This window comes from Mesoplodon bidens, assembly GCF_964165515.1.
Source record: "Mesoplodon bidens genome assembly, chromosome: 2".
In the NCBI taxonomy this organism is placed as follows: Eukaryota; Metazoa; Chordata; class Mammalia; order Artiodactyla; family Ziphiidae; genus Mesoplodon; species Mesoplodon bidens.
The window spans coordinates 164,390,929-164,409,159 of record NC_138177.1 but is presented as its reverse complement, the minus strand read 5'-3'; the positions used below and the strand labels follow the sequence as shown (position 1 = coordinate 164,409,159).

The 18,231-nt window shown below is 52.1% G+C and overlaps 1 protein-coding gene across 1 annotated transcript in view; it reads left to right on the top strand.

Moving 5' to 3' along the window:
- Window positions 1–9,132: 9,132 nt before the first annotated feature.
- The window catches only part of OPRD1 (opioid receptor delta 1), a gene marked incomplete at its 3' end in the record, with an annotated part of 36,217 nt that continues 27,118 nt past the window's right edge, over window positions 9,133–18,231 (top strand). Inside the window, exon 1 of the mRNA XM_081224183.1 lies at window positions 9,133–9,368. Within this exon, the coding sequence (XP_081080309.1) occupies window positions 9,154–9,368 (215 nt within the window). The 5' untranslated portion in view covers window positions 9,133–9,153. The remainder of the gene's footprint in view (window positions 9,369–18,231) is intronic.

Sequence of the window (18,231 nt, the reverse complement as noted above, 5' to 3'; positions counted from 1 at the left end):
CCGGGATGGTTGGTTGCCCTATTTGCTGGGTGCCAGGCTGAGTGTTAAACCTGTGAATTTAGGAGCTGCGGGTGGTCAGACCCATCACTTTGGCTGGAGCCGCAGAAGAAGCTGGTCTGTAGATAGAGAAGAATGGGGCGAGGTGAGAAACAGAGATTGAGTTCCTGGGATTCTATTCTTGGTCCCAGGGTCTTTCCAGAGTCAGTCTACATCCCTGACTATGTATTCTCTGACACCCCGTTCCCATACAATAAATCTCCTTTGTCGGCTTAAGTTAGCTGCAGTGGGTTTCTGTTACTTGCAGCCAGAGAGACAATGGCTGTAAACAACTATAACTCAGGAGGTGTATGCTTAACAGAGGTGTCTGCAGTCCGGGGTACAGTGAGGATGTGGCCTGCCTACTTGGCTACATCCCCAGGAGAGCCTTTCCCAATTCAGTCTATGGTCTCTCTCAACTCCCAACACCTCCATCTGACCCTTGTTCATAACATCTGACCCTTACTCGTCCCTTATAATGTCACCTTCTAGCCTGTAAAGATTCAGGTACTTTGAGAGGTCTTTGTACTTCTCCCCAAACATAGTGTCTAATGTGGCTTTTATATGGAAAGTGCTTGGTTCAGTTATTATATGCAATAAAGGGTCCTACACAGCCAGGGGAGTGTGAATACTCTTACTGGGTAATAATATCTTGCACTTGTGCAGTGCTGCCCTATATAAAGCTTTTTTTTTTGGCCGAGCCGTGTGTCATGCGGGATCTTAGTTATGTGAACCTGGGCCCTCTGCAGTGAGGGCACAGAGTCTTATCACTGGACCACCAGGAAATTCTCTATAAAGCATTTTCAAGTTCATTAGCTGATGGGCATCCAACTCTTCAAAATTTGAATATTAGGATTAATAATAGTAGCTGCTATTTATTTTGTGCATACTCTATGTGCTAGGTGGGAAAAAAAAACTTGAGGCTTGCCCAAGATCCCCAAATTTGTATGTCACTGATCTGGCCATAGATCCTTATTTTCAGGCTACAAATCCATGCTCTCTCAGCCCTGCCGGGATCTCTGGGGCAGAGTGCAGGCTGCTGACCCCTCCCCTGGACAACCTGTGGTCTGATTCAGTCCTTTGGGCTAGCCGTGGCTCTGCCTTGACCCTCTCCAGTAGGGCAGGCCTCAGGTCACTCAGTTTGCCAGTCTGGACAAGTCAGGCGAATTCGGCTCCCTGGAGCCGCTGTGGTTGCCATGGCACCTTCCCTGGGCTCCTCTCAGTGTAAACCTGGGGGCTAGCTGTTCTGAAGCAAAGGGGGGAAAACAGACAAGTTCTCCCACGAATGTGGGCAACTAGCAAACAGCCTGCCTCTCCTTGGAGTTCTTTTTGATGCCTCGCAGGTGGGTCTTAGGGCCACGAAGTTCAACTCCTCCATTTAACAGGTGAGGAAACTGAGGCCCAGGGTGCTTAGTGTTTCACAAAGAGGTTTTGTGCCGTGGCTAGGAGGGTCTCTGGAGTCAGAAAGACCTGGGTTGCAATCCAGCCCCTGCATGACATTGGGCAAGTTCCTGAACTGCTCTGAGCCTTGGATTCCTTGTCTGTAAACTGAGGATCATGACACTTCTTCCCTGAAAGAGTTAGGTGAAGGGTTAAATCATATCATATACATAAAAGTGCTTCCAAAGTGCCTGGTATGTGAAGAGATGCAGTTGCCCAAGGTCACCCTGCCCGGTGTGGGAGAAAGCACATTGTTACATGATTCAGGAGACATAGGTTCTGGTCTTGACTTTGCTACTAATTTGCTGCGTGTAAGTCCCTTCACCACTCTGGACCTCAGCATCTTTTTCTGTAAACGAAAGGAGGGTTGGATGAGACGATGCCTAAGTTTTTTTTCTCCAGCCTTATGGTTCTGTACATCTGGTGACAGAATGCTAGTCCCAGGGCTCCTAACGTTGTGTTTGTTCACCACACCACCCTGCCTCACTGCCAAAATGGCCCTGGGACCCAGCCAGGAAGCCAGCACCCTGAGCCCCAGGGCCCTTTGCAGGAGGGGGAGAGATGCCCCTGAAGGCAGGATCTCTCCACAAGGGCTGAGCCTGTCGGCACTCAGTCTAGTCCCCCAGTGTCCTCCCCTGGTTCAGAGTCCTGCCCAGGCTTTGTGGGGAGGACAGGGATGGGTGGAAAGGGGAAGGAGGAGGCCAGGGACTTGCCGGTGGGGAACACCCATCCGATGAGGTCAACCGAAAGCAGTTTCTAATACCGTCAAGCGTGGAGTGTGGAGGTGAGAGAAGTGCAGCGTCAGTGCTACTGGAGGGTAATTACTGAGGTTAGACAAGGAGGAGAGATGGGAGTGGGTGGCGTTAGGGATCCAGTGGAGGGAATGGGAATCCAAATTCGGGGCAGGAGGAGGTGCGTTGTGGGATGGGGAGCTGAAGGGAATGAGCGGAGAAGAAAAAGTAGAGAAAGGAAAGGGAAGAACTACTTTTTCTAGAAGGAAAATGATAGCCTGATAGAAAAAAACAGGAGACAAGTGGAGCACGTTCACTTCCACCATCCTGTGGAGGCAGGCGGGGAGGTAGTGTGAACTGTCCTCGAGGGTAAGTCCGCGGAAGGCCCTTCTCCCCACTGTGCAGCGCTTGATGGGCTGCGCTGCTGGGGCCCTGGGCCTCTGAGGCCCCTCGCCTTCTGCCTGTAGCACCGAGGCCTCTATTCACGCAGAGGTAGTTGGCACTGAGCTGGGGAGCTCTGAGCCTGTCCCGTACTCTCCTCCCAGCCACTGTTCCTTCCCTGCTGCCGCTCACTCATCTTTCAAGCCCCACCCCACTTTTCTTTTAAAGATTTTTTTTTTTTTTTTTTTTTTTGCGGTACGCGGGCCTCTCACTGGTGTGGCCTCTCCCGTTGCGGAGCACAGGCTCCGGACGCACAGGCTCAGCGTCCATGGCTCACGGGCCCAGCCACTCTGCGGCATGTGGGATCTTCCCAGACTGGGGCACGAACCCGCGTCCCCTGCATCGGCAGGCGGACTCTCAACTCTCAACCACTGCGCCACCTTCTCAAAGAATCAAACTGTCTCCTGCCTTGGTCACCCTCTCTCTCCAGCTCCATTCCCTCCTCTTTCTGACAGACCCAGGCCTCCCAGCAACATCTGGGTGGAATAGTTTTCTAGGAACTCAGGACCTGACTATGCTTCTGGGAGGAAGATGAGCCCCAAGAGAGCAGACGATATGTGATAGAAATTAATCTGAGGGAGGAGGGAAGAAAGCAACATCTCAGTTGAGACGGGGCGGGGGTGTAGGAGTGGGTTAGGTGACAAAGGGGCTTGGGAGCCTGCAGTAGAGTATTCCAGGCAGAGGCGCCATCATCACAGTAATAGCTCACATATTGAGCACTGCCTACATGCCAGGTTCCATGAAGCAGATGCTTTTGCTGTTCCCACTGTGTGAAACTTACAGAAGAAGTTAAGGAACTTGCCCAAGGACATGCAACTAGTGAGTTGCTGAGCTGGGATTTTCAATCCAACTAGTCTGATGCCAAAGCCCCACTCTTAACTGCTTAGATGAACCCAGATGTGAGAGAAGCAGGTTATTTGGAGAACCATAAGGAGTTTATTTTGGCTGGAACATAGCATGTGAAGGGGAAGGTGGTACGAGAGGCTAGCAAGGCAGAGAGAAGTGCACGTGTGGAGAATCCTGCAGCCATGTTTCTGCTTGCAGGCAGCGAGCCTGGAAGCAGGGGCTCAATTTCAGAGTCTATTTCAATAATTTCAGCAAGAAATGATGATGCATAGACTAGGCAGACAGTAGTAAAAACAAAGAACAGTGGCAGGATTCATGGGTTATTAGGAAGAATGCACAGGACTTGGTGATTACCTAGAGGTGGGGGTTTGGAGGAGGGAAGAGAGAAGGGTCAAGAGTGACCCTCAGGCTTCTGATTTGGGCAACTAGACGGAAGGTCCCAACCCTATTTCCTTCGCTGGCTTGCTATGAAATCATCTCACCCAGGCTCTCTAGCTATCTGTCATCCTAGCTATAAAATGAAGATAATGAAACCTGACCTTCCCATTATCCAGATGGTGTCAAGATAATATGAAGTCATCAATTTTGAAGTGCTCCGGAAAGTCAAAAGTACTTTGCAAATGCAAGTGGTTATTATTTTATGGTTCCTGGCTAAGGTCCTTCCACCTCCTGGGGCTTGCAGATGGAGCCAGACTAAAGGCAACCCAGGGGAGCTGCTCGCTCGCTCACTCACTTGGAGGCAGCCACACTATTTCCATCAGGCAGTGTCTCTTTGGCAGGTGGGAGCCACAGCCCCACGTACTAAATTGTTAATAGCTTCCCCGGGGAGTTCCTTTCTGCTCCGACTCCTTCAGTAATTTCTGTTTCTCTACCACTGACGCCTTCTGATGCCCTGGGTTGGCCCAGGATTCCCCATCCATTTTTGATTTTGTTCTAATCTGAAGTCAAGGATGGGCTCAAGGAAAATGGAATTGTTTGGCAGCCCAGGCATGGAGGGCTGCATCTTCTCTGCTCCACCAAGAGCAGGGATGGACTCAAGGATCTCCTGAGTTCACGTGACTCATCGCCCTCCACAAGGGGAAACTGCTGAACAGAGACAGCAGCCATGGGTTCTGGTGGTTTTTTTTTTTTTTTGCGGTCCGCGGGCCTCTCACTGTTGTGGCCTCTCCCGTTGCGGAGCACAGGCTCCGGACGCGCAGCCTCAGCGGCCACGGCTCACGGGCCCAGCCGCTCTGCGGCATGTGGGATCTTCCCGGACTGGGGCATGAACCCGTATCCCCTGCAGCGGCAGGCGGACTCTCAGCCACTGCGCCACCAGGGAAGCCCGGTGATGACTTTCTAGGCTCTGCTCTGAGAGGCAGTAGTGTGGTTGTCAGGAGTGGCTTCTGGGGGGGTCACACAGACCTGGCTTGGCATCCCTGCTCTGGCGTAGGCGTGTAACCTATCCTCTGCAAAATGGAATAATAGAAAGACCTCACACCTCTAGAGCTGCCGAGAATTAAATGAGATAATCCACAGAACACTTGACCCCATGCGTGGCACACAGCAATTTCTCTCTAAATGGTAGCCGACAGGATTATTTATGAGTTGTGACCACAGAAATGAGACTGTCTTTTAAAGACAAATAGACTAGGGGCTTCCCTGGTGGCGCAGTGGTTGAGAGTCCGCCTGCCGATGCAGGGGACACGGGTTCGTGCCCCGCTCCGGGAGGATCCCACATGCCGCGGAGTGGCTGGGCCCGTGAGCCATGGCCGCTGAGCCTGCGCGTCAAGAGCCTGTGCTCCGTAACGGGAGAGGCCGCAACAGTGAGAGGCCCACATATCGCAAAAAAAATAAAAATAAAAAATAAATAAAGATAAATAGACTAGAACACTCACATTCGGGTAAGGGTTGATCGCTTCAAAGTATTCATTCTGGGAGGTCATGGGGGAAACCCCTTTAGATGCCTTTCAAGTTTCCATGTGTCCTTCCAATGTCCTGGGTGGGGGCAGGAACTCAGCTCCTTAGTCATTTGGGGCTGCTATAACAAGGTACCATAACTGAGTGGCTTATCAACAACAGACATTTATTTCTCACAGTTCTGGAGGCTGGACGTCTCAGGGTGCCAGCAGGGTTGGGTTCTGGTGAGAAACCTCTTCCAGGCTGCAGACTGCTGCCTTTCGGCAAGCAAACTCTGAAAAGGCGCAGCCCATGACAGCACTTGCGCTTTCTTAGCAATTATGTCGCTCTTTACATGGTCATTTACATATCTATCACAGCTTCTTGATTGTGAGCTCCTTTAAGAGAGCAATGGTCTTACTCATGCTCCTGGTTTTGTAACTCGTGTTCATGCAGCCCTTTCGCAGTTGGAAGAGCATCTGTCCTTTCACCAGATCCTCACCCAAATCCTGCCCTTCTCTACTTTATGGATGATAAAACTAAGGCTCAGAGAAGTTAAAGGAAACTCTTTTTCTGTCATTTGCCTCCACCATAGCATTTCCTTACCCAGGAGGGACTCAAAAACATCGTGGAATGCAATTAAAAAAAATTATCTTCAGCCCAGTATGGCTAGGGTATGCGATTAGGATGGGGTTAGGGGTGGTGTCAGAAGAGGGTGGCAATAAACCCTGGTCAGGACCAGACTGCAGAGGGCCCCAAATGCAGCGCCAAGGGGTGAGGGAAGGCTTGCTTGGTGACAGCCAAAAGCCGAGGGTGGGGGGTGGAGCAGGGAAGTAGTATAGATGGTCCCTGATTTACGGTGGTTCGATTTATGATTTTTTGACTTTACAATAGTGCAAAGCTGATACACATTCAGTAGAAACCATACTTTGAATTTTGATCCTTTCCAGGCTTGTGATATGTGGTATGGTTCTCTCCTGTGATGCTGGGTGGCGGCAGCGAGCCGCAGCTCCCAGCAAGTAACCGGTACAGTTACAACATCCTGCACCCACACAACCATGCTGGTTTTCACTTTCAGTACAGCAACCAATAAATTATATGAGAGAGTCAACACTTGATTATAAAACAGGCTTTATGTTAGATGGTTTTGCCTGGCTGTGGACTAACGTAAGTGTCCTGAGTATGTTTAAGGGAGGCTAAACTATGATGTTCGGTAGGTTGGGTGTATTAAATGCAGTTTTGATTTGCCATGATATTTTCAACTGACAGTAGGCTTATTGGGACGTAACCCCATTGTAATTGAGGAAGCTCTGTACTTCAGTTCCAAATGAGATGTGATTGCAGAGTTTATGCAAAGGGTTTTAGCTGCTTAAAAGAATTCCTCGGGCCTCTACGAAGCTAGAAATGCCGTGTCTCCCTCGTCAGAATGGGAGCTCACCAAAGCTGGAACTGAGCTTTCATGTCAACCACGCATCAAACACTAGGGTGGAGGTAGGGAAGCGCACAAGACCTATTGTAGACGCGATGCACACAAATCCAATGACTGCCCAAATAAATACGTGGGAAATTCTGTAAGGAAGAGGTGCGTGACACTATGAGAACAACAAGGACACCTGGTCTAATTGCGCGCGCGCGCGTGTGTGTGTGTGTGTGTGTGTGTGTGTGTGTGTGGAGGGGGCAGTCAGTGAAGCTTTCATGGAGGAAGTGATATTTAAGCTGAAACTTGAAGGATGAATAGCACTTAGCCTGAGGAAACGGCTGAGCCTCCCAGGTGGAAGAAATAGAATACGCAAATGTCCTGAAGCTGGAAAAAATGTGGCTTGTTGGAGGGGTTGGGAGGGGGCCAGAACTCTAGTAAAATAGCCCTCCTTCTTCCTGTCTCAATGTCTCTCCCCTGGCACCAGAAAAGTCTCTGTGGATAGCAGCCCCTTTGGGACAAGGGAGAGTGTTTTGGCAGCATTATGTGACCACAGAGCAAAAATCACCTGTCTGACGAGTCCTTAGATGATTGGGTGGGAAAGCCTTGGGGTGGGGAGTCTGCTGTAGCTTGTAGAGGGGCTTGGACAGCAGCTGGGAGGGACAAAGAGAATGGACAGAGGGTGAACGTGGGAATTCTGTCTTTGTTCTCTCTGGGAAAGGGTAAGAAGAGCCTCGCACATAGACAGATGACTCAAGCCAGACAGTGATGTGAATGAGGGGTCCTTGCCCAGCCACTCACAGGGCCAAGAGTGTCACCCCAGAGCCCAGGAGCCCCAATATTGTCCCATTCCATTCCCCTTGGGACTTTTATTCATCCAACAAGTATTTCCTGAGCACCCACTATGACCCCAGCCTTCCACTGGGTCCAGGGATCAATCAGGTCTGGTCTTCCGAAGGAAAAGACAAACTTGGATAGAAATAATTACCATATGGGATAATTTAGTCTAGTCTTCTCGTCTGTAAACTGGGGACACTAATAATAGAATCTACGCCAAAGTGTTGCTGCATGGATAAAGGGCTCAGCACAGTGCTGGAACAGTAGGGAGAATGTTCTGGGAAGGACAGGAGTCCCAAGAAGGAGGATGGCTCTGGGTCTGGGCTGGTCAGGTTAGGGAGAAGGTGTCAGAAATAGGCCCCTTCCATCTGCACCTACAGCAGCCAGAGTGACCCTTAAGGTGGTCTTTGAGACCCTGCCCACCACCTCATCCCCTTCTCCCCACACTCCCTTTCTGCCTTCTCCTCTTCCTGGCCTTTTAATCCCTCTGAGCACAGGGTCTTTGCACATGTGGCTTCTTTGTCTGACATGCTCTTCCCTAGTTGTTCCCTAAGTCAGTCCCTCCTCACACTTCACATCTTACCTTAGGTGTCATTTCCTCAGGGAAGCTGTCCTGACCCCTGGGTTTTGTAGGTCCTGCCACAGGAATGCCTTGCTTTCTTTCACTTTTCCTCTGTGCGTAGCTGTATCTTCATCAGTGTGGTCCTGGGATTGACGTCTCTCTCCTCCACTGGGCTGTAAGGAGGCAGGGGCCGCATCTGGTTTTATGCACTAGTGGCTCCCCAGTAGTACCTCGTTCTTATATTCGGCATCCAAAAAAGGTCTGTTGAGCAAATTAATGGAGTAAAAGAAAGCCATGGATAGTAATGGTTATTTACGGAGCATTTACTGTGTACACGGCACTGAGCTAAGTTCTTTACCCGCATCATCTTACTAATCTCCCCAACAACCCTCTGAAGGAGGTGGTGCGATTATCCTCATTTTTCAGAAGAGAAAAATGAAGCTGAGAGAGGTTAAGTGACTTGCTCAAGGTCACTCTGTTTGTTGGTGCAGGAGTGGGAGGTGGGATTCATATAGAGGTCCTTCCAATCCCAAAGCGGCAGAGGATGCAGAAGTGAGTCCCGGCTGGGGTGGGGGCGCACCCGAGCCGGCGGAGCATCCCTAGGGAGGGAGTGGGTAGCTTCCCTGGCTCCACTCCAAGTTGGTGGTGCAGCGCCCGGCCCCGGTCGCGGGCGCAGACTGGCTGCCGCCTCCGGGCCACGTGGTGCGCGCGGCAGGCGCGTCCGAGGAGCCCGCAGCGGCTCCTGGCTCAGAGCGGTCTGGGCTCGGCGAGCGGCCGGGAGCTGGGGGCCGGGCCGGTGCGGGCGGCGAGGCGGGCGGAGGGGGCGCGGAGGCAGCCGGGCGGTCGGGGCGCAGCAGCTGGCGGCGTCGGGGCCGCGGCCTCGTCCCTTGGCGCGCCGCTCGCACCGGGTTTCTGCGCCCAGGGCGCACGGCGGGCAGGGACGCGGCGCCGGCCGCCTGGCCGCCATGGAACCGGCCCCCTCCCCCGACGCCGAGCTGCGGTCCTTGCTCCTCGCCAACGCGTCGGACGCCTTCCCCAGCGCGGGCGCCAATGCGTCGGGGCCGCCGGCAGCAAGGAGCGCCTCGTCCCTCGCCCTGGCTATCGCCATCACCGCGCTCTACTCGGCGGTGTGCGCCGTGGGACTGCTGGGCAACGTGCTCGTCATGTTCGGCATCGTCCGGTGAGTGCGCTGCGGGCTGTGCCCCGGGGTGGGGTGGGGAGGGGACTACGGACCTGGGACCCTGACCTCAGACCCCGCACTCCCGGGGCCTCCGCACTTCCTGAAGGGGGCGCCCGGGGCCCAGCGGAAAGACCACTTCCATCTCGAGGGGGACGCTGGCGCGCGCGCACGCGCGCGCGTGTGTATGTGTGTGTGTGTGTGTGTGTGTGTGCGCGCGCGCGCGCCCGCATTTAACTAATAACATTTGATCATCTGTTGGCATCCCCTATTTCTGTATCAGTCTATGTGGGACAGTTTGGCGACAGTTGTGTGTCTGTCACAGTTTGTGAGTGCGTTATTTTGTTTGTGACAGTACAGATGTGTGTTTGGACCTCCAAAAACCTGGTAGGGGTGGGCAGAGATGCCGGAAGTGCCATGGGCCTCTGGGGAGACAGCAGTGTGTGGGCTGACTACACAGGTGAGGGCACAGGAGCGCTTGTGTGTCTGCATCATGCTGAGTGGGCACTTACCAAGTCACACTTGGGGATCTTCTGCTGGGGTCCCAGTGTTGGTGTGTGTGCTTGTCTCACACTGTCAGTTTGTGATTCTCTGTGTAGGAGCACGTGACAGTGTGACTGTTGTTTCTTGTCAGACCCCTGAAACCCTCGGAGGAGGAGAGCCTCCAGAGTGGCTTTGGACACTTGTGTTTGTGCACCTGTGTGTGCGTTTGTTAAGGGGTAGCCATGGTTCCTGGGTACAGTGGGCCAGCTAGTCGCTCTCTGCTTCCTTCCCCAGTGGCCCTCTAGTCCTGGGCTCTGGACGCGATTCAGAGAGACCTCAGATCCTCCTCACAAAGGCTCCCCCTCACCTTCTCCTCCTCTCCTCTCACAGTCTTTTGTTTTCTGGAAAAGACAAAAGTGATTTGTTTGGGCTGGAGTGGAGTTTGTACTTTCATCTGAGGAAGTGAAGTTCGCTTCTTGGTATCTATGTTCAGTGTGGGGACTTTCTCAGAGAGTCTAAAACATCATTGGCTTGCTCAGAAGCAGCCTTCCTGACCAGCTCCGCCAGTGCAGACACTGGCAAAAGGAATTGAAAGGAAACTCCTATCCTTATAACAACAAAGATGCCCTGGTATTTACTGTTAGTTGGAAATGGGTCATCCACGGTGGTTGACCAAGAGTACGACCCTAAACTTCTCTGGGCTCTGGTGTCACCAAGCCGGGCAGAAGGCAGAGGGCAGATTGTGGATTCCGAGGTGGGAGATGTGAACTGTGGTCTTGGTGCAGTCGCTGATGCCTGTCACATTGGGGGCCCATTCCCCCTGCCCCACCATCTGCCCCATCTGCCTCAGTTTCCCTGTCTGAGGGATAGAGACCCAATCTCCTCAGTTGGGAGTATGAATTCCAGAGTATGGGGTCTCTGCCGGGCAGGGTGCAGTATACTGGAGCGCTGCGTGGATGTGTGGGTGTTGAGGGAGCTTTGGCGTCGATGACTCCAGGGGAAGCTTTGCTCTCCCAGGAAGAGTGGAGGGCACAAGAATGTCCTGTGCTTTCAGTGACTCATCACCAGCCACAGTGGGATAATTCTCCCAAGCACAGGCAGGATTGATCTTTGCTTTGCATTTTTGTCGGTGATGCTCCCCACTTTACCTTCGGAAGTAGTGTGGCCTGTAGACTTGGGTCAACCTGAGTGTTAATCCCAGCCACGAACTGGCTCTGTGACTTGGGTAAAACACTTAGTCTCTTTGAGCCTCAGTTTCTTCATCTATAGAATGGGGGAATAATAGAAGCTTCTTCGCCAGGGTTTTTGTGAGGTGTCACTGAGCGAGCATATATAATGCAGTCGGCGTGATGCCTGGACCCAATAAGTGGAAGCTGTGTGTACGATGCGGATGAGTAACTTTCCAGATTCTTCAGAATCCAGTGCCTACGACAGAGGAGAGTAAGGGGGCACTTGTCCTAAGGTGGGCCTGGGAGTAGCTCTGATTCAGGGAGTCCCAGGTTCCTGGCACTCGTGCTCTTTAGGGGGGCTCTAAGTGCTCTGATCTGGGGAAAGCTGAGTGTCAGTGTGTTCGGTTCCATCTCCAGTCTCTTTCCTGGGGCCTCTGGCTGGTGGGCTGATGAGCACAGCTCCCCACTACCACTGAGCCAGGGGAGGGCCTCTCACTTCCGAGGGTCCACTCAGGGCAGGCCCTGAGCTCTGCCTGCTAGGGTACTCCAACCAAGCTTCCCAGAATCACATTGTCAAATGCATCTTGGAAGAAGCATAGCTGGCCCCTCAGGTCCCTGTGTTGCTAAGACATTTCCTGGGCCAGCCATCTATGTGATCACTGTATCTCTGGGCCCGACTGACTTAATCCTCACCTACAACCCTGTGGGATAGGCATTAGCATCCCCATCATTGTCACCTCCATTCTACAGGTGAGGAATCTGCAGTTCAGAGGGAGGCAATGTGGCCTGTTCCCCTGAGGTCCCACAGCTGGCTCCAGACCCAGAGTAGAACCCTGGTCTTGTCCAGAACTTTTTCCAGAGCTGCCTGGGGTAGGGGACAAAGAATTGCATGGAAGGAGGGGGCAGAATCCTGTCCCTCCTCTTGTCCTAGGATTCTCAGAGAATGATGGAGACAAAAGGACGATGAGCCTACGCGTTATTCAGCTCACGTATTTTAGGCTGCCGTCCTTGGGGAGGGGAATGACGGGCCCCTGCACTTAGTCCTTCCCCACTGAAAGGGAGGCTAGGGACAGGGCAGCTGCCTGGGGCTTGGCTTCTGCTGGCAAAGTCCCAGGAGCAGTGCAGGGAGGGGAGCCAGGATGGAGAAAAGCCTCTGGTGTATCTGTGGTTCCCTGACAACCCGTGCAGAGCCCAGCCCCACCAATAAGTGAGTCAGTTGATTGGTTGAATGAATGAGTGATTGAATGAATGAATTCTGCCTGTCAGTCCTGAGCTGAACCTATCTGGGGAGCAGGGGAAGGTTTGCAAAGGAAGATCCAGAGGACCATTGAGGCAGAAAAGCAGGGAGGTGTGGTGGCAGAGCTGGGGCTCTGAAGTCAGATGCATCAACGGGCAAATCGTGAGTTCAAAGCCACTTACTTGCTGTGTATTTGGACTAGTGACTTCACCTTTCGGAAGTTCATTTCTTCACCTGTAAAGTGGAAGTAACAGCAATGCATCTGGGGTTGTGGCGAGGATTAAATAACATGTTATGTCTGAGCCATTTAAGCCCTTTGAGAACAGGGAGGGTCTCTATGTGAAGGAATGAAAAGAATGAACTCATTCAAGAAAAATCCTATGGATGCACTGTGCTAGATGCTGAGATATGATGGTGGGGAAGAAAATCCACCATCCCTGCCCTCATGGAGCTCAGGTCTGGGAGAAATAGACATTCATCAGCCATCCATCAGACAGATTTAAGTTTGTAGCTGTGGTGAGGGCCGTGGAAGGGTATGGGGGAGCTGTGGGGGCCCATGATGGGGGGAGGGTCTCACCTGGTCTGGAAGTTCAGGGAAGGCCTCTGAGGAGCTGAAGGATGAGGAGGGGGTAACTAAGTAAAAAGGTGAGGGAAGAGCCTGTGACGGGAAGCCTGACGTGGATGAGGGGCTGAAAAAACAGAGCACAGGTATCTCAGAATCCCAGAGCACAAAGCACTCTCCGTTCCCTCCTCCCCCCCCAACTCTGACCCTTTCCTTGATCCATGGACCCACCTGAGAAGCCCACTCATCCTTCTGGATACATGAGAGGGGCCTCTGGGAATTTCACTCTGAGCAAACAGCCTGTGGTTCCTGAGGGTTCCATGAAGTGTGAGCAGGAGTTCTGGGGATGTGTGGTCCCCAGGCAGACACTCCCTACCCCTGCAGGGTGAGTTCAGCCAGGGTGGTGACTTGGTGGGTCTTTAGAGCAGACACCCAACAACCCCTCCTTCTGGGTGCAGTCGTACCCTGAGCAGGGCTGGCATCTCAGAGTTCCCATTGGCAGCCCTCTAGGCAGGGTGGAGTGTGAAGGGCTTAAGGACCCCCACATCTCTGATGGGTGACCCCATCTTCCCTCTACATGGCTCAGAGCTTCCCAGTTTGCCTGTCCTGAATCCGGTAGGAGATTGGAGTCAATACTTCTCCACCTGGTCTCTTGTCCGCCTGCCCTGTCCCCAGCCTCCACCTCTCCCTGACCCTGGTTTCGGCAGGTTTGCACCTTGCTCTGTCTCTCACCACCCCCATCACCCCCACCGGGCCTCCCTGCCTCTTACCAGCCCGGACTGCCTCTTCATGACTCTGTTTCAGACTATGCGTTTCTCTGCCCCTTGAGCTCTTCCTGGGCTGGTGTCTCTTCTGACTCTTGTATCAAATGCCAGCTCTGCCACCTGCTAAGATCTTTAGCAGGTTGGATGGCCACTCTGCACCGCAGTTTCTCCATTTATAAAATGTGGATCATAACACCTGCCTCAGAGGCACCTTTGTCTTAAAGATGACAAGATGACGTTGGTAGAGCATCGTGTTTTCCCTCCCGTCCCAGGTGACTGCAGCACAGAGCAGGGAGGGGAGGTTGGGCCTGGCAGCCTAGTGTGGGGCGGGGCCATGACAGGTGAGTAAGGGCTCTGGGTGTCCCCTCTGTCTACTACCGAGGTGCCAGGGGTTGCTGGGACAAGTGCTCAGGGTGAGAGCTGTGAGTCCCCATCCTGCTCTTGGGGATGCAGCGTGAAGCCCTTGCCTTCTTGTCTCCCTCCCCTCTCTTGTCCTGATTGGGGTCTGTGGACGCAGGGCTCCCGGGCCAGGAGAGATCCCAGTGAGGTGACACAGTGCAGTGGTGAAGGTTCACGGCTGGGGGTCAGGTCATGCTGGTCTCCATCCCCGCTCGACCATGTCCCAGTGTTGTGGCTTTGGGCAAACAACTTAACTCCCCTGAGCCCCATTTCTGCATTTGCAAAACTGGGGTGATCAGGATAGGTTATTGGGAGCATTAAGTGAGATCATGAATGTGAAGGTCATAGCACAGCACCTGGCACATAGTAGGCCTTCAGTATGTTTCAAATGCCGAGATTAACAGGCACCCCTGCAGCTGCTCCAGGCAGGCAGAGCTGGTGGCTATGAGACCTGATTGTCTACACTTTCCACCTTGGGTACTTTCCTGTTTCCTGCATCGTCTGCATGTTTACTCATTCAACAAGCCTTTGCTGATGCTGACCCGTGGCAGGCCCGTCCAGCCTCAGCTCCCACTGACTAGACTCTCAGCTTAAGCCTCAGCATGGCCTCTGGCTTCTGATGTACCCTCAGGACCCCCTAGTTAGTTACAGCCCCAGGGACAATTGCAGCTTCCTGGAGCTGAGGGAGTCCAGGGGGGCACCTGACCCAGCCAGAGCAGTTGGTGTCTGTGCTGAGTCGTGAAGGGGGATCAGGAGTTGGCTCCACGGAGAGGGGGTTGGAACATTCCAGGCAGAGGGAACAGCACAAGCAAAGAAAGCTTCAGCAGATGATCGGATGGCAGAGCTGCAGAGGGCAGGGAAGTTCACCGTGGCAGGATGGAGAGAGCCAGGGGCTGGGCTGGCTGTGAGGCTGCAGAGGCCATAAGGACCAAAGCAGGGAAGGCCTTGCAGACAGGTGTCTTCCTCACTGTGGTTGTCAGCAGCGCCTGCTGTGTGCTGAGCTGCGGCCAGGCCCTGGGGCCAATGATGCACCCACTGACCTTCCAGAATTCCTGGGGGAGGGTGCAAATATTAGAGGAACTCCATGGACCAGCCCCAGGGAATTGGAGGGAGTCATTCTGGTGAGGGGGGTGGGGAGGGAGGGCTGAGGAGGGGCCTGGAGTCCGGCCCAGCGTGGCTGTGTTAGGGGCCAGAGGCCGTGCTGTGGCTCGAGTTGTGAGACTAGACAGTTTCTTGGGGCCCATGGTAAGGCAGCCATGCTGGGAAATGGAGCTTTTGGTCACAGGCCATGGGGAAGAGAACTTTGGAGCAGTCTGTGCAGAATGGAGTTCAAGAGGACGAATTTGCTGTGGGTGGGCTTGGGGCGGATTGGAAGGGGTCAGCTCAGGGTGATGGAAGAGAGCTGGGTGACCTGGGACAGACCCCAGAAACCCTGGCCTTGGTTGTTCCTTTCTAAGCCGGAGTGCTGTGGGACCTGCAGAAGGCAGGAGGCTGGGCCAGATGAGCTCTGGCGAGGCGAGTGGGGAGGGCAGCAGCCCTGGATGGTGTCCCCAAGCCTCCTGGCCCTGCCCTGGGGCCTAGCTTCCCAGGGCTTGGGTTCATTCCCTGGGGAACATGTGTGACTCACAGACACACCGGGGAGAATCCAGAGGAGTCACTCCCGTGCTCCTGCCACGTGCCAGAGGCTCCTCCAAGCTGCATGACAGGCCTGCGAGGGTATGAGAGATGAGGGCGGGAAGGCTCCGAGGGAGCCTCTCACAGCCAGAAGGAGGCACACCCAGGTCTTTCTGACTCCCAAACCCCTCCACGTCCACTCTGCCGCTGCCATCCATGGGACACGTGGGAAATGGAGGCGAGAGCTGGGGCTGTCTAGTTAGAGGAGGGAGGACCAGGGCTGGGGAGGAGGGCAGATTGCTGTCTGCAAACCTCTGAGGCCTCTGTGTGGGGTGACAGCACTTGGGAGCCTGGCCATCAGAGCCAGACTGACCTGGGATCACACTTACTAAGAGAGTGAGCTTGGGAGATATATACATAACCTCTCTGAGCCTCAGTTTTCTTGTCTGTGAAATGGGAGTAGCAATAGACCCTCATAGGGTGGTTATGAGAAGTTCATGAGGCTTCATGTGAAAGACTTCAGCACAGAGCCAGGAACTTGCTAAGTATTCTATAAACATTTTCTATTATTATGTCTGTTTAGAAGAGGAGTGAGACTTGCTTCTCACTCGTTTGATCGACATTTATCGAGCCCCAGAGGAACTAGAATTATTGGGTGGATGCTACAGGGAAACTTTGTCAGCTCAATACTAGACATTTTTTTTTTTTACAATAAACACAGTAACATAAATCACCATAAGTAACACTGTAGTTATTTCAGAAAATACTGGAACGATTAAGCAGAGACAAACAATACCCATAATCCTACCATAAAGAGAAAAGCTTTGTCGTTTTGGTGTATTTCCTTCCCATCTCTTTCTGTGTCTCTCGCTCTGTGTTTATTTGTATGTGTGTGTGTGTGTGTATTTTAATGACATCTGTATCATACTATATTGAAATAATGATCACATCATATATAATATTTTGTAAGCTGCCTTTTCACATACCATTATGAGTGTATTCTCATGTTATCAAACATTCTTTGAAGACATGATTTTTGATGGCTGCATTGTATGAATGTCTTCTATATGGGGGGACTTACATCGTTTCCCATATCATGCCAGTCTAAATAATGTGTCTGTGAACATTCTTGAACCCATATGTTTGTGCACATCTCGTATTATTTCTAGAAGAAATTTTCTAACAGTCAGAGCTCTTCAGGAAGGTATGGGCTGCTGTGTAATATAGGGAGTTTCCTGTCCCTGAAGCTATGCAAGAGGGCACTGGCAAACCACTGTGTGGAGATTTGGGTGGAGAAAAGATAGACATACATAATTTCAGGCTCCTTTCCCCACAGCTGAGACTGGAGGAAGAATGCTTCTCAGATTCTGTGATCTCAGATTTCCCTTCTCCCCTTCCTGGCGGATGATGCCTGAACTTTAGAGGATGGGGGCTGTGCGAGGGCAAGGCATGATTTCATTAACCTCGGAGTCCTGGGACCTCGAAATCTAATTGCTACTCAGACATCATAACATGCACAGGAAGAGGGATAATCGTGGTGTAGAGCAGAAAGCCCGGCTTAAATTAGCAATTTACCATCTTGCAGGCTGCAGAGGCCCCATTACCATCTGGGCGGCATGGGGTGGAGTGGGGTGTCTGCGTTGTGTTCTATTGATTTAGAGCTCCCAGTTCAGCTGCAGAAATCAGCAGCTTTGTCTCTGGCCGGGGTGGGTGTGTGCAGCAAGAATTTTTTCTTCTGTAGCTTCCCAAGTCTTTCTTGATAAGTGGAAGGAACTCAAACTTCAGAGTCCTGTGAGGTCAAAGAGTCCCGTTCAATAAACATGACACAGGGAGAGGTACAAATGGGCTCACTCCCCTCCCCTGCCTAAGTAACCTTTTCACCAGGGCGTAGAATTTTGAATCACGGATGATTATTCTCTTTATTGCACATTTGTTTTGTGCCAGGCACTCTGCTTAGAGATGTATATATATTATCCTGTTTAATCCTCACAGACCTCTATTAGGTGAGTGCAGTTGCCCCCGTTTTCTAGATGAGGAAACTCGAGGCTCAGAGAATGTTTGATATAACATCCTGAAAGTCCTGGAGTCGGATTGAAGTCAGGTCATTCTGATCGCAGAGGCTGCACTTTTTTTTTTTTTTTTAATTGAAGTATAGTTGATTTACAATGTTGTGTTAATTTCTGCTGTCCAGCAAAGTGATTCAGTTCTACATATATATACATTCTTTTTAATATTCTTTTCCATTATGATTTATCTCAGGATATTGAATGTAGTTCCCTGTACTATACAGTAGGACCTTGTTGTTTATCCATTCTATATATAATAGTTTGCATCTGCTAATCCCAGACTCCCAATCCATCCCTCCCCCACCCCCCTCCTCCTTGGCAACCACAAGTCTGTTCTTTATGTCTGTGAGTCTGTTTCTTTTTTTTTTGTTGGGGGGAGTGGTATAGTTGTTTTACAATGTTGTGTTAGTTTCTACTGTACAGCCAAGTGGAGTTCCCTGTGCTATATAGCATGTTCTTATTAGTTCTCTATTTTATACACATCAGTGTATACATGTCAATCCCAATCTCCCCAATTCATCCCACCCCCCCACCCCCACCCCCCACTTTCCTCCCTTGGTGTCCATATGTTT